Source organism: Heliangelus exortis, chromosome 22, assembly GCF_036169615.1.
Source record: "Heliangelus exortis chromosome 22, bHelExo1.hap1, whole genome shotgun sequence".
Taxonomy (NCBI): Eukaryota; Metazoa; Chordata; class Aves; order Apodiformes; family Trochilidae; genus Heliangelus; species Heliangelus exortis.
In genome coordinates, this window is record NC_092443.1 from 6,006,153 (window position 1) to 6,020,875 (window position 14,723).

At 39.1% G+C, this 14,723-nt stretch overlaps 1 protein-coding gene and 1 long non-coding RNA gene across 6 annotated transcripts; one reads left to right on the plus strand and one right to left on the minus strand.

The window, feature by feature from the left end:
* The first annotated feature begins 159 nt into the window (after window positions 1-159).
* LOC139806602 (uncharacterized) lies at window positions 160-14,128 on the plus strand. The gene is made up of 3 exons (XR_011730299.1): window positions 160-253; window positions 3,059-4,404; window positions 13,233-14,128. It is a non-coding gene; the product is annotated as an uncharacterized lncRNA (long non-coding RNA).
* Window positions 283-9,694, minus strand: LOC139806601 (uncharacterized). 5 transcript variants are annotated; one of them, XM_071766464.1, is made up of 3 exons: window positions 9,461-9,694; window positions 4,790-4,916; window positions 283-2,432 (listed from the first exon to the last, which is right to left on the minus strand). In XM_071766464.1, the coding sequence occupies exon 3, from the start codon at window positions 2,369-2,371 to the stop codon at window positions 1,052-1,054; it is 1,320 nt and encodes a 439-aa protein (XP_071622565.1). In that variant the 5' UTR covers window positions 2,372-2,432; window positions 4,790-4,916; window positions 9,461-9,694; the 3' UTR covers window positions 283-1,051. The 5 variants fall into 5 exon arrangements, with proteins under 5 accessions (XP_071622565.1, XP_071622566.1, XP_071622564.1 ...); XM_071766465.1 differs by lacking the exon at window positions 9,461-9,694 and adding an exon at window positions 8,816-8,989; XM_071766463.1 differs by lacking the exon at window positions 4,790-4,916 and having other exon boundaries at window positions 9,461-9,680.
* Window positions 14,129-14,723: the final 595 nt, after the last annotated feature.

Below are 14,723 nucleotides of genomic sequence, written 5' to 3' on the forward strand. Positions count from 1 at the left end.
CGGGGGTGGGCCGGGAGGGGCCCGCTTCGCTCCGGCCGCTCGGGCGAGGAGCGGTCGCTCCCGCCATAGTCGCAGCTTTTCGGGGGAGGCCTCGCTCAAGACCGCGAGGTGGGGCCGGTGCCGGGGCGCTGCGGGGAGCAGGGCCTGACAGCCCCGGGGGCTCCGCGAATGAGGAGCAGAGGCTGCAACAAGTGAAAAGGGACTAGGGTTGTTCTGTACCTTGCTGGAGCAGGCCTCTGGACTCGGTCCTACGGTATTATCTGTAAATTAACTTGGGTAAAATGGAGAAACGCAAGCAAGACATTGTATTTTCAAAAGGCAGATCAATTAAAAAAAAAAAAAAACAAACGGAAACTTGATAATCATACAATGATAAAATCCGGTGGTTTACATCAGTCCTTTTACCTTTCAGAAACAGCGGCTGCTGGTTGAATCGTGCCTACAAGAAAATTCAGGGCTGGCATTCGTACAAGTTGGTGTGTTTTTTTCTGGCAGTGAAGGCTATAAATTACAGACCTTCATTCCTGTCTGTAATAGAAGATCTTAAAGATACAGTGCATTTATCTTTAGGAAAACATAGCATTAAATGCCTGTTGCAAGACCATTAGATTTCATTATTGCACTTAAAATTGTAGCATAGCCAGCACAGTTAACTTTCAGAGCCAAAGGGATATATCCCTGAAAAGAGGAATGCCACACAGATGTACCCGTCTGTGTTCCTGCAGGCATACAACAAAGTTACCAGCCATGTGCAAACCTCTCTTCTCATTATTTTCTGGAAAATAATGGACCTAGGCCTCAAACACCTTTTTTAGATTAAATAGATTTTTCACTTTTGGAAATCATTCCCCTGAATACCTTAATTCAGTCCACAAATCAAACACATTTACCTCTGCACAGCACATTAAAAGACTGTCCTCCTAAAACTCTGGAAGATGTAAACTTCATGTGGAAGTTATTTTAATGTGATGTATAATTATACTCTCTGCTGCCCCATGCAATGTGCAGCTCTTCGCTTTCCCTCCTTATAACCAAGGTTTCACTTTTGAGCTTACAGAATGGTTTGATGTAGCACCTTGTTAACATTTGTGATTAATGATGAGTTGTATCTCCACAGTGTTGTATCTCTGATGAGAGACTCCCTGGGAAGGTCAGCTTGAAGGGGCACCCGACAGTGATAAACAAGGGCAACATCCATGGGAACATTCACACTCTTCCCATAAGCACGTAGGACAGAATGCACTGAAGTCTGAATCACCTTTCGAGGATCAATTATCATTTTTCTGGGGTTGAAAACCTCTTTCCTGTCAGGCTCCCTGTAGACATGCTGTAGTATATTAACTCCTGGCACAGAATTCCAGGATGAAATGTTGAACATGTGAGTAGATACTGTTTCTGGGAAGATGTGGTTCTCAAAGAGGAAAATGTCAGTCCCGGGGTTTTGCTGCTGAAGACTGCTCATCATAGTTTTCCAGTCTGGATGCTTAAGGGGAAGAATTATTTCATCAGCATCAGTGAGAACCACAAACTTACTCCTCTGCATGTTACGGTATAAACAGTCATTCAGAGCTGTGATTTGTCCATAGTAGCCAATGTCTTTTGCATCCATAGAAAAGTGCCATTTAGAAGAAACATTAAGGTGTGAATTTATTGGCCAGGGAATTATCTCTGCAGTCCCTTCTTCCACATAAAACTTCAAGACTTTCTCCATCAGGTGGCTGCAGTTGTTCTTATAGATCACCACTTTCTGTACCCCAAGAATCTTGTACATTTCCACACTTTGTATAAACTGCAAGACATTGTTGTAATTTCCAAACATGGCAGAGATGCAGACAGTGAAGTCAACAGAGAAGGTCTCAGCCTTGCGGTTTTTAATTTCAAACCTCGGGAGCTGGTCAATGTTTCCATGTGGAGACTGATTAATTGATACGTGTGTTGGATTGCAGGTTTTGGGTTCCAAACAAACGATATCTGCTGTGCCATAAGGGAAGCCAAATCTGTCTGAGTGAACATCAATCTTTGCTTTTGATACATATATATTCCCACTGGGCTGGCAGCAGAACCAGCAGTACAGTTCTTTTACATCTTCATGGTGAACAATCCCAATCACACGAGTGACTTTGCCTTCTCTGTCATCAAAGTATGGGGATATAATAAAAGTTCTGTTATCTTTCAATGCTGTTATTGCATTTTCAGCAGGTTTTCCCCTACAAAGCTGATTCTCTGGGCTGAATTTTCTTGCCTCGGGGAAAATTTTTCTAGTTATGTTATTCTGTAGCTGAAGATCTCCCCAGAAGCAGATTAAGATGCTTGCAAACATAAAAATACATGTAATAACAGCACAGATATATTTTTTTCCACAGTGTATCATTGCTGAATTCCACAATTTGGAAATTAACCGACCTTTACACTCAGTCTTCTATTTGCTTTCTCTAAAACAAAACAAACACAAAAAAAAGCACATGAAAAAAAAAAAGCGCATTGAAATGTATTTTCTTAAACACAATATTTACTGTTTTGATGTTTCAGAACTTAGTACGAAGATCTGACTTTTCATACAGATTTGAAAAAAAAATGAGATTCTTATGTCTCTTCATTCTGAACTTTATTGTATTTTACTGTACAGTTGGGTCCAGCACTCCTGTGTCAGTTTTCTGGTATAGGCTAATGATCATAGTGTAACTCGAATCACTTTGAGGCCTGGAAGAAATTTTATTTTAGTAAAAAGCCATATTCCTTATCTTTCACTTTTCTGAGAATCTTATAAAACTATGGAGTTTTTCTTTCTTCTTCCTAAAAAAGCTATTGTGAACACAAAATCAGACTGCATTCTTTTGTATTGGGTAGGAGTAATCTTGTCACAGTCCCTCAGTCTTGATTCTCAGGGTTGAAAAACACAAAAAAAAAAAAAAAAAAAAAAAAAAGAGGGAAAACACAAAAGAAGCCAACAACATGGAAAACCAGTGACTCAAATTCTAGTTCCTGTTTTTTATCCACAATTGCTTTTAATTGACTTTTTTCTCTGTTTCTTTCATTCCACTTTGGACGTGGGGTTTAGGTGTCCGTGTTACCTGGGAAGAAATCAGCTGAGTTCTTTGCAATGATGGGAGAAGGTCTAAAGATGAAGAAGCATGTAACAAGGACAGAAGCTTCAATGAAGTAGAAGTAGTTTATGGATCAAGCCTACCTATTCCAGAGAGTAACTGGGAAAGTAACTGAGAAAGGTAGAGAAAAATCAGAGAATCGTGAGGAGGATAAATTACTGCTTAAGAGAGAGGACAAATTTACTGATGGGTGAGTTGGAAAAAAACACTAATATATTTTCTCATAATTAATACCTGTCAAATACTTTTTACTGAAATATAGGTTTGGATGCCAAGTTCAAAAATCATTATGCTGTTCTGGTGATATAAGTTTTCAACTGTCAGTCTCACACCAGCAGCATTAAGCCTTAAAAATTTCCTGTTAAAGTAGACTTGAGAAATTTACACGGAGATTGCATTTCCAAGATTTAAGAAATATTAGAGAACTAGTAGTCTCTTTTTACAGTAAGACCTGAGCAGCTTGTGGCAAGTACTTCCATCTATCTCTCATTCCTTTTGGAATACCATTTATTTATAGCCAGTGTAAAAAGAGAAATTCCTGTATAACACTCTATACAGAAGTCTCCATCTTAGTTTTACATGTGAGTTACACAAAGCAGGAAGTTTACTAAAACGTTCCCTTTCATATCATGTCTCCTATGTGAAACAGTCTGCTGTGCATTTTTAATTATGTACAAATTTTCAGTATTATTTATTTTCACAAATTTTGCATGCATACTTTGCCCAATTTGAGCAATGCAAATTCATCCTAGTAAGCTTATTTTTAGACTAATAAAAATGAGTAGTTTTAGCCTGCCAAAGGCATTATTGAACACTTGATCTTAAAAAAATAACTACCATTCTTACTAGAAACCAGAGGCCACCTAGGGCATGAATGCTGACTTCATGGTAAGGTAAAACTTCACAGATAAGGACAAGAAGGAAAAGTTATAGAACTATAGACATGCACAGAGATCTACCTAGCCTGTTTAAATAACTTACTGTTTCCTTCTCAAATAATTGTTCATCTTATTTTCTGACTTTCATCATCACCTGCTCAAGGGGAGATTAGTTAATACATTAATTTTCCAAGAAAGAGATGGCATCAGTTCCTAAGTATGAACTATGATTTTGAGATTGTGTCCATCTCTGTTAGAATCCACAGGCTGCAACCATTAGCTGATATCCACAGAATGAGGATACTAAAAATGCTTTCTTTTTTCTAGCTGAGGTGGTATCATTAAAAAAATGCAGTATCTCTACTGTTGTCAGAGCAATAAGTTCTCGTGTGTCGTTCTGAAAAATGATTATACACATGGAGGTAAGAAATGCTTATTGTACTGCTTTGTACTGTCCTTTGTTCAAATGAACATATGTTGGCAACCCTTAATGTCATGTAATATGACATTCTAATGTTGAGCAAATGAATCCTTTTTCACCATGTCTCGTATCGCTATGGTCTGTGCTACTAAAGAAAATATTTTGTGTGCTCTGAGACTGAAAAATGTCCTTCGTTTTTAAAAGAGGTTTTCCATATGTTAGCAACTGTGGCTCTTCTCTCCACTTGCTGTACAGAGAAGAATCTGGAAGCCTATGTTTTACTGCAAGGTATGATACATCAACGAAGTGCTAGAAACTTATTCACACAAAACAATAAGAGCCTTTGTTTTAATAATAGTTTTAGCAAGGCTTTATAAAACAGTCACCTATTTTTTTCCTAGAATAGATACCACCTCAGCATTTTTCAGCTGTTACATAAAGAGAGAATAATGGAGTCCATGTTTGTTATCTGCAGTCTTGATGTTTCACCAGAATGCACAAAATCATGCCCTGCTAAACATAAGAGGAATCAAACGATAGTGTATTTACTCACAGTTTCAAGCCTCTTTGTCTAGCACTTCATGCTTTCCAGTGTTCCAATTTTGCCTTATGCTCCCACTGAAATGAGACACCTTGCAACCTTGCTTGTTCCCCAACATCTGCTTCCTCTACAATTGTACCCAGCACTTTTGACGGTCTGTGGGAAATCCCGTGACTTGGTTAGCTTCCTGTACAGCAGATCAGTTTGCTTTCTGTTCTTTCATTTTCTCACATAAACAAATTCAGCCTAATTGAATTACACAATTTTGAAGTCATATTCTCAGCAGTCGTATTTTTTAACTGGGAGACTGATAGATAATTTTCCTCTGCTTATGGAGTGTGTGTTCTTGGAGATTTATCTACATCGGGATTTAAATACTTCCCATTAGATCAACTGTAGCACAATGTGTTTCCACAGTCTAATCTTAGGTCATTAGTTGTGCTTTTCAGAGGAGCTCTCAGGTAAGCTTAGTCTTTTTTGCTTTATAGTGACACAAAAATCAACACAGCAATTGTGTGCACAGTTATGAAACCAGTATTTAATCACATCAACTTTTAGCTTTTGACAGCAGGTATCTGAAATAGCAGGTGAATATAACTTGAGTCAACACTCAATTGGCCAGTGGAGCTGTGTTAATAGCTAACATAAACACTTGCTTAAATGGGAGGAGTAGACTGGGATACACACAAAATAAGAGCAATTTATTTGGGGGATGGCAAGCTAGATTTGCCTACTTTACTAGCTACTTAGAAAGAAAAACTCTCTTAATAGGAGCATAGTGTTTGCAATTGTTATTTTAAATACTATTTGGAAGGACACACATCTTCATCTGTCTTAAAGAGGAAGAGGGAAACTGCAGAGGTGGCTTGATTAGAACTGGAGTATTTTGGAGGGGAAATTCAAATTGTAACTACTTGTCAATGGTAATTTGTGACTCAGGAACAATCTGACATCAAGGACAAGAAGGCTTAACTGCTGCCGGAGAGCAGGAACACCAGAAACAGCATGACTACATCTAAAGGGAGAAAACTTTCCCTTCCAGTAAGATACAAAATGACACAGTAACTCCTGAGTAACAATTCTCAGGTGTTGTAGAGTGCTTAGGAGCTTACCTTTAGCCAGCAGAGCTGGCACTGGGCAATGGACTCAGTGCTGGGCTGAGTAGCCCGTGCTGATGCTCACAGGTATCAACATAGACTGAGTGAATGCAGGTATTGAGAGCAGCCCTGCAGAGAAAGACCTGGGGTACTGGTGGATGAAAAGCTAGAGATGAGCTGGCAATGTGTGCTTCTGGCCCAGAAAGACAGCAGAGTCCCAGGCTGCAACAAAGGAAGCATGACCAGAAGGGTCAAGGGTGGGGATTCTGCCCCTGGACTTGGCTCTCTTGGATTCCACCTGGAGCACTGCATTCATCTCTGGAGTCCTCGGCACAAAAAACAGACATGTGCCTGTGGAGTAGGTTCAGAGGAGGCCACAAAAATGATCAGAAGGATTTCTGATCCTATGATCCTTCCTCCTATGAGGAAATGCTGAGAGTTGGGGTAATTCAGCCTGGAGAAGAGAAGGCTCTGGAGACACCTTTCTATGCTTAGGGGGGGCTTATAACAAAGACAGGGACAAGCTTTTTAGCAGGGCCTGCAGTGATGTGACAAGGAGTGGATAGATAGATAGGTAAGAGAGGATAGATTAAGACCAGATATAAGGCAGAAATTTTTCTCAGCAAGGTGGCAGAAGTCCCATCCCTGGAAATACTCAAGGTCAGGTTGGACAGAGCTCTGAGCCACCCAGTCTAAATAAAAGAGTCCCTGATAACTGCAGGGGTGTTTGAGTAGATGGCCTTTAAAGGTCCCTTCCAACCCAAACCATTCCATGATTCTATGTCTTTACTGGAGTTATTTCCAAAGGGATTTGGAATTTATGCTTGGCTTTCACTACAAAAGTCATCTGGGGGCAAGGGAGGGGAAGAAGTAACAAGCACATAAGCTGTTATGACTTGCTTATTTCATTAACACAGAAATTTAGATTTTAAAGATCTGACCTGGATCATGCTTTTCAAATAAAAGATTTTCAAAGGTTGAAGGTTTGCTAGTAACTGACTTATTTTGTTTGAATGCTGTTGTCATAACTGCAACTCTTCCTATGGTAGTGGCATGTCATGACTGGCTATTTAGTGCTTCTGAGAGAGAAGCCTGTACAGTATTTGCAGTACTCAGTCCTACTCAATACTCAGTAGGGCTGAGGCTGTCATTCTGGTTCCAGAGTTTGCTCAGGTGTTAGACAGACAGGAATTGGACAGTTTTAAATTATTAACCTGTGTAAACTTAAGTGGATGGAACCAAACTGCTAGTTCCTGGAAAAAGTGATGGACTTTATGTGTTTAGATAGCAGTGCTGTAACACCTTCCTTGTATATTAAGCTTGCTGTTACTGCTCAGCAGCTTAAAAAATAAATATCACCAAGGAACTACCAGGATTTCTTAATTTCTTATTTACAAAAAAACCCACACAACTTTTCTAAACCACACCAGTAAGTAACATTTTTTCCCTGGTTATTGGTAAATGTCTAAGAGTTTAGGTAAGGTTTTGTTTGGTTTTTTTGTTTGTGTTTTTTTTGGTTTTTTGGTTTTTGTTTTTGGTTTTTTTTGGTTTTTTTTTTTTTTTGGTTTTTTTTTTTGTTTTTTTTTTTTTTTTTTTTTTTTTTGGGTTTTTTTTTTTTTTTTTTTCCCCTAAGTTTAGAGTGACTAATACTACAGTTATCTAATACTAATTACAATTTTCAGTAAAGTAACATCAAGAGGGACCCCACCCTAAAAGCAGTACACTCCTTTTTAAATTCCAGGGCAAGTTCAGGTTCTTCAATGATTGGAACAGCAAGGAAGGCAGGGTACAGTCACTTCTAGAGAACTTGCAGACAAACATTGTGGCTACCTGGCTGGAAATCTTAAAACTCTCTTTGGTTTTAGTATGAGAACTAGAAAAATCTGCACTAAACCAACTCTAAGTAGCTTTCTGTGGTTTTTCTGCATGCAAGAGATGCATATTAAAGAGAATTTTGTTTATTAAATTTTGCTGCTGTGTTTTTCTAATAATCCAATCTTAGTAACTTACACTAGTAATTTGCATTTCCATAATTCAAAAGGAAATTAGATGCTTGGTACTGTCTTATCCGCTTGTTTTTGTTTGATACCACCTTGTGCTTCTTGTGTGTTTTAATTGTGTTAAAAGTTCATTAAGTAAAAATTATAAGGGAATTTATAAAACTACTGGCACATCCTTCTTTGTTGACTGCAACCAATACACATGAACTAGAGAGGAAACAAACCTCAGCAGAATCAAAAGGGAAATTAATTTATACTGGTATGGTACAAAACTATCAAGATGAACAAAGTTACACATATGGGCAGCAGCTTAATTCTCTTCTTTTTTCTCCAGTATTCTTTTAGCCTTTTATATCAACAAGAAAGTGTGATTATTTTTTTGCTAAACAACCTGTTTCTGATAGTTAAGCAACCTCTTATCAAACACCCTGTCATTGTTTTCTTTTTATGGACATAGCAAGAGCCCAGTCTTTCCTCATCTCCCTTCATACCAGTACTTGCAAAATCCTCCTATGCCTGGGCAGTTTTAGAAGTGCTTGGGATTTCTGCTAGGAAACACACATTTCTGCTTCCCTCCTCCCCCCCCTTTTTTTTTTAATCTTCAGAAAAGGCATAAACTGGGCCAGCTGTGGATGTTTCTCAGAATTGGCACAATCACACAGAATGTGTCAGAGAAAAGCAAGGGCTGCTGGCTCTGCAAGTGAGAAGCAGCTGAGACCTGAGGGGGAGAAGAGAGCTGCAGGATGGGGGAATCAGGTCCCAGCCCCTCCATACCTGAGTCAGGTGAGCAGGGATGGCCAGGGCCAGGTCCAACCCCATCCAGATCAGTCCCTGGGATGCAGCAGGTCAGCGGCCAATGCACAGGCAAGGCCAGGTCCAATCCAGCAGCTGCTGGGCAGGTCCATGGGGACAAAGCAGGATCAAGGCCAAGGCAAGAGGCCAGCCTGCCAGTCAGGGGCTGAGGGCCCCTGGCTGAGCTTAAATAGGTTCCTGGGCCCATGGGCAGAGTTGTGAGGGGGCCAGGTGGGGTTGGTCAGGGCCATTAGGGCAATTAGTGTCCATAAGGCCCCAACAGAATGCTTAAAAAATATACTTATTTTTAAATGAAGTACAAGAACTCAACATATATGCTCATCATATATGCCAGGTACTTAGAAAAAAACCCCCCACCACCAAAAAACAACAGCAACAAAAAAAGCCAACCCAAAAACCCCACCACTACCGATAACAAACAAACAAAAAAAAAGGTCGTCTTTCACTTTTAAGACTTCACCTTTAGCACAACACCACGCCTGCACCAATGTGCCCTGGGCACTCTGGATTTTCCAAAGGACTTGTGCTCATGCCTAGAGTCTTCTCCTTTTCTAAAGGAGCTCTGTCACCTCACAGATGGAGGTGACTCCAAACTTCTGTACTTACCTTTGACTTCCAGTGAGATCTACATTCTAGGAGGTCTTTTGTCCTGGCTGCTATCACTGAGATGAAGAGTGGGAGTTAGTAAGAGGCTGAATTTGTGTAAGTAACTGGCAGAAGGAACCAGGCCATTGTCAATTAGACATTGTACTGACATGTCCCTCTTTCCTGGTACAGCTTTCCTTGGTAGCTGTGTTAACTGTTAATTAACTAGAGAGAGAAGAATGTTTGAACATGTTAAAAATGAACTGAAATACACTGACAAGTTTCTGTGTAAACAGAAAGTTCAATGAGGATTTCTGTTTACTCTGCCTGGTAAAAGGTAAGAGCAATACAAAGTTCAGAGGCAGGAAGGGAGAGTAAAGGGCTCACTTAAAGACACAAAGGAATCACTTGGCTCATTTACCTTAAAGCACAGGCAAAAAAAAAAAAAAAAAACATTAGCTCATGAGAAAGGTTTAAAAAATAATTGGAGAAATAATAATTAAAAAAAAAAAACCCAAACAACAAAATCACCCTTAATACCCTTTCTTCTCTCATTCCCCTTTTCTCAGGTCAAAAATTCAGCACATTTAGAAGTTTTAAACTCAGATATATTAATCACTTGCTGGTCTCTTTAGGGCTAATGGAGCCCTATGCCCCTGATAGTACATGTGAAAATTGGCAGCTGGGTGTAAGCTCGAGTGTAAGCTGTGGTCACTGTGTGTGCCTTCCATCACCTCTTCCTGTCCATAAATGTATACAGGCAAAACCCCAACAAACACATTGCCTTAGCAGGCCACTATGCTGGAGAGTTAAAATAACCACAACCAGAATTTTAAGGTCCTGTTATAAACTGCAAAATATATAAGACACTGCAATTAACCTTAACCTATGGTGTGCTAAGACTCAGTGTGGATGTGTGTAATCACAGAATATATATGGATAATGGAAGTGTGATCTGAGCAGGAAAAGCTTGCTACAGATCACATGGTTGTCTTGCAGTATAAATATGTTCCTAGTGTTTTTAAATATGAATGGGTATGTGGATACCAAAGAGCAGAAAGGTGAAGCAAAGAAACTTGACTAAAAGCCATGCACATACCCACAAATGTTTTGATTGTATAGTATATTCTTGCCTCATCACCCATTTTGTGTTTCTGGTCTGGTTTTTGTCCAAGTTTTTTGATAAAACACACAAACCACCTTGGAGTTCTGCCATACACAATCTAAAACTCCCGCTAGCATTACAAAAATTTACAGAAGGCTCGACTGCAATATTTGATGCCTTTGAGATTAAGATACACTTTCATTAATAATTTATGTACAGAGAGAAATTATGAAAAAGCCCTTCTGTCTCCTCCAAAGCTTCAGTTAGGCAGCAGATAACAGGACAGGAGAGAATTATGACTGCCTAATGTCAGGATTTCTTGCTGCTTCTTAAAGAGTAGCTAAACCTAGTGACTAATTAATTATGATGGGCTATCAGACAACACCAAGCTTGCTTTCTACCCAGACACTGGGTAAACATTCTGACTGGGTCCACATTCTGACAATGGGTACAGGACTTGCTGAACGTTTGTTTTTCATTTTGAAGAAACAAAACAGGATTTCCATTCTTGTTCCACATGTAGTTATTACCAGCTGACAACAGGTTCCCAAGATTTACTAAGGACTGTTACCACTTTGCCATACTTCTGCACTACAAGTGTGAGTAAAAAAATGCTCATCCAATAATAAAGCTCAGATGCTGTAGCATTACACTCATCGAATAGTAAGAAAAATACGCAGAGAAAGGCAAATTATTTTTTTGACCTTTAGCTCTGTAAGAAAACAAAAGTAATCATAAAAAAACCCCCAAACATCTAGGGAACCAGCCCCATCAGAAATCTAAGTAACAACAAAAGTTAGTAACAGCAATCTTGAGAGACAAAATTCACAAGCATTTAAGAGAAAAAAAAATAATACAAGTCCAAACCCAGTCTTCTCTAACTACTGAAACAACTTTTCAGAAGAATTAGAAAAAAAACAGTTTGCAAACACCTTAATCTAGACTGCCTGTTTATCACAGTGTTAAGGGTTTACAGTAAATGTTATGTTTGTCCTAAAACAATTCATTGCTGAGACAGAAGCTCAACAAACTTACATAGGAGAAATTACAGGATACCTGCATGCTGTTTCCACCCCCATTGAGATGATCCCAGTTTTATAGAATGAGCTTATGCACTACCTTAGCATCAATCCTTTAATTTGTTTCCTACCTTTTTATGATGTTGCAGTGTGGTGTTGTTCTGACTTCAAAATGAATCATCTGACTGAAAGAAATGTGTTCCTGTCATCCCAATAGCCATGAGTCAGGGGTTGGTACAATAGTTGGTTTCTCTGACATGAAATCACCCACCCCACCCTCTGCCCCCACCTTCTTTCCCTCCTGGGGCAGCAAGGCAAGGGGCAGACTGATAGCAAAAGATGTCAGAAGAACTAGAGAGCCACACATGCTCCACCCTATGCTTCCCCTAATGGTTAATCAGCACATTACTCAGGAATTGCTTTATCTCCTCTTGACATTTCTTTCCTATTTTACTGCTAATTTAATGTAATTAGCCCATTGGATTCAGAGTCCTTTGCACCTCTGGAGCTGGAGCATGCCCATAGGAGATGACACAGGCACAGAATAAAGTTAGGAATTGACAAGATCAGGGTCAAGGGCAGCTTCAGGTCAGGCTTTGCTAGCTTGAGAACAGTCTCTCTCTACCTGGCAAGCTTCAGCACTCTCTGTATCAATGGCAAGCTCCTCATCCTGGGGAAAGAAGACTGCATTGTTCTTGGATACAAAGTCAGAACTGCATGAATCCACCCAACCTACTTTGTTAGAGGAGAGTAACTACTATTGTCTTCTAGCAGGAGACTGCTTTGGAAACTTAATTATCAAAAGAAGTGCTAGTTCTTTAACAATTAATTACATATCTGAACTGTAATGGGAACATCCTTGTTTGTGTTACTCTAGGACCCTCTCTCTGTGATGAGTTCAGTACATGTGATCCTTCTGTAGGAAACAATTTATATAAAATCTGAATACTATATTAACTCTGAGATACAATATATTAGGTGCTCATCTTCACACAGTGACCCAAAACCCAGTGTTTTTAATGGCTGACTAAATTTTCATAACTTAGTAGCTGTGCTAAAACATGCTTTTACACTGCCACCTACACTCACCCTCAAGATCTGAAGACCAAGTCTCTTCAGCAGTTACTAACACACCATCTTTTAAATAAAAACTATTCCTTCCCCTTTGTTGAAAGAACTAAAAAAACCTGCACTACTAAACAATGCAGACAGTACTAGCTGGACTTCCAGTTATGCTGTACTTGAAAGCAGCAAAGAACATCTTGTAATCTAAAAGAAAGTGTGGGTTTTGTTTTTTGTTTTTTAAGCTTCCTCTACTAATTTCTGCCCAGCTTCCTTTGCTTTCCATTGCTTTTGTCTCTTTGCCCAATGAAAGGATATGATATGACAAAGCACACATTCTTTGTGTTTGTATCAAACAGGTTCACATCAATAGCTTTCTATTACTGCAAGAAACATAACCATTTTACTACAACTACCTTCCAGTGTTTCCACGGTGTTCCTTTCTGATCAAAAATGACATTTATAATTTTATTAAGACAGTGTTATCAACTAACAAATTGTATCTAACTGCTTGGTTTTTAATTCTGCAGAACTGGATAGACCTTTCCCTATACATACACTAGAATAAATCTGTTTTTCTGACCTAGTTTGTTTTCTTTTTATTCAGTCACATAATGCTTGCAAATGCAAACCATGGATCATCTGAAGCAAACACTCACTTGGAATACAATCTACTCTTCCTTTAAGCTGAAAAGCTAATTTATGGCAGTAAGAGCATGGCTACACCCAAAGTCCAGAAACATAAAGGATACTTCCTCCAATTCATTACTATCTGCACTTTCTTATGCACAACTCTATTTTAGTTGACGCAAAAATGGGTGTTTTCATCCTTCCTAACACACTTATCTGACTTGCTCTCACATCTGAGCTCTACTGAGACTTGTAAACTTTGACTTATTTTTTTTCTTTGCACTCCCTCTAAGGAAAGGTCTGGTGTATTTTCAGAATGTGATAATCCGATGTTCATAATTATACCTCACAGCTATGGGAATACCACAACAATTACTGGTCTCAGAAGAAAAAATAATGCAGTTTACCAGTGCCATTGCTTACATACATAGCACAGCCTGACATCTAAAGTAGGAAAAAGCTTTAATTATGTTTTGGCTTGTTTTTTTCCTCTCCCAGGTTATAAAACAAGAGTTTTGGATGTAAGCATTTAAGGAGTGCTTCAGTACTTAAACTTGGGTGTTGTATCACAAAAGCATGTTACCTTATAGTGAAATATTGGAATACAGAAAGCAGTCCTCTTCCTCCTCTGCAGTTTGCCTCCATAACAATAATAACAACGATGATCTGGAATACAGTGAGTGCTGCTTTTCTCTCCTAATGTGCTCACTTCGTTTAATTTCTATCCTGTTGTCTGTGGGGAGGAGAGGAATTACAATCAATTTTCCCATTTAAACTGCTGATACCACTTGGTAGATGTAGGAGACACTTATTGATGCTTCCTTTATAAAATATTTACAGTGAAACACTGGACATGACCCCGCAGGCAAGTTTGATGTATCTAAGTGATTTCCAAGACTACAGAGTAATATAAAAGCTTTGAGAAAGTATTCCTGTTTCAGGGGCATAGCAGGAAAAGGAGTTGATTTCAGAAAAGGGAAATGTGTTTTCTTTTTCAGCTCTAAAAGTAGCCATTTTGTATGAGCTTGTTTTGTTCCCACATTCATATTAGATAAAATATTATTCCTCTCAGGCAACTGCTCATAAGATGAGGTTTCTGCAGAAATTAAATCACCTTCTTTGCCAGTCGTAATGTGGAGCTTATTACCCTGAATGAAGAATCATCAAGTGATCCAGGTTGGAAGGGACCTTTGAAGTCCATCTGCTCAGCCATCTTCAGCCAGAAGAAAACAACACAATACGTTCATCTCTACTTTGGCCCTTCCAAATCCCACCCAAAGGAACTGCAGATTTGGAGGGTTTTTCAGATTGGTTAGAAATTTGGCTTCTGTAGTATTTATACTATTGAATAGCCACCCACTGTGCATTATAAAGCCTGTGGTATATACCATTCATTCACAAATAAAACATGCTTGCTGCCTTTAAGCTATAATGTTCCTTCTGTACCCCTACTATTCTTTTTCAGAAT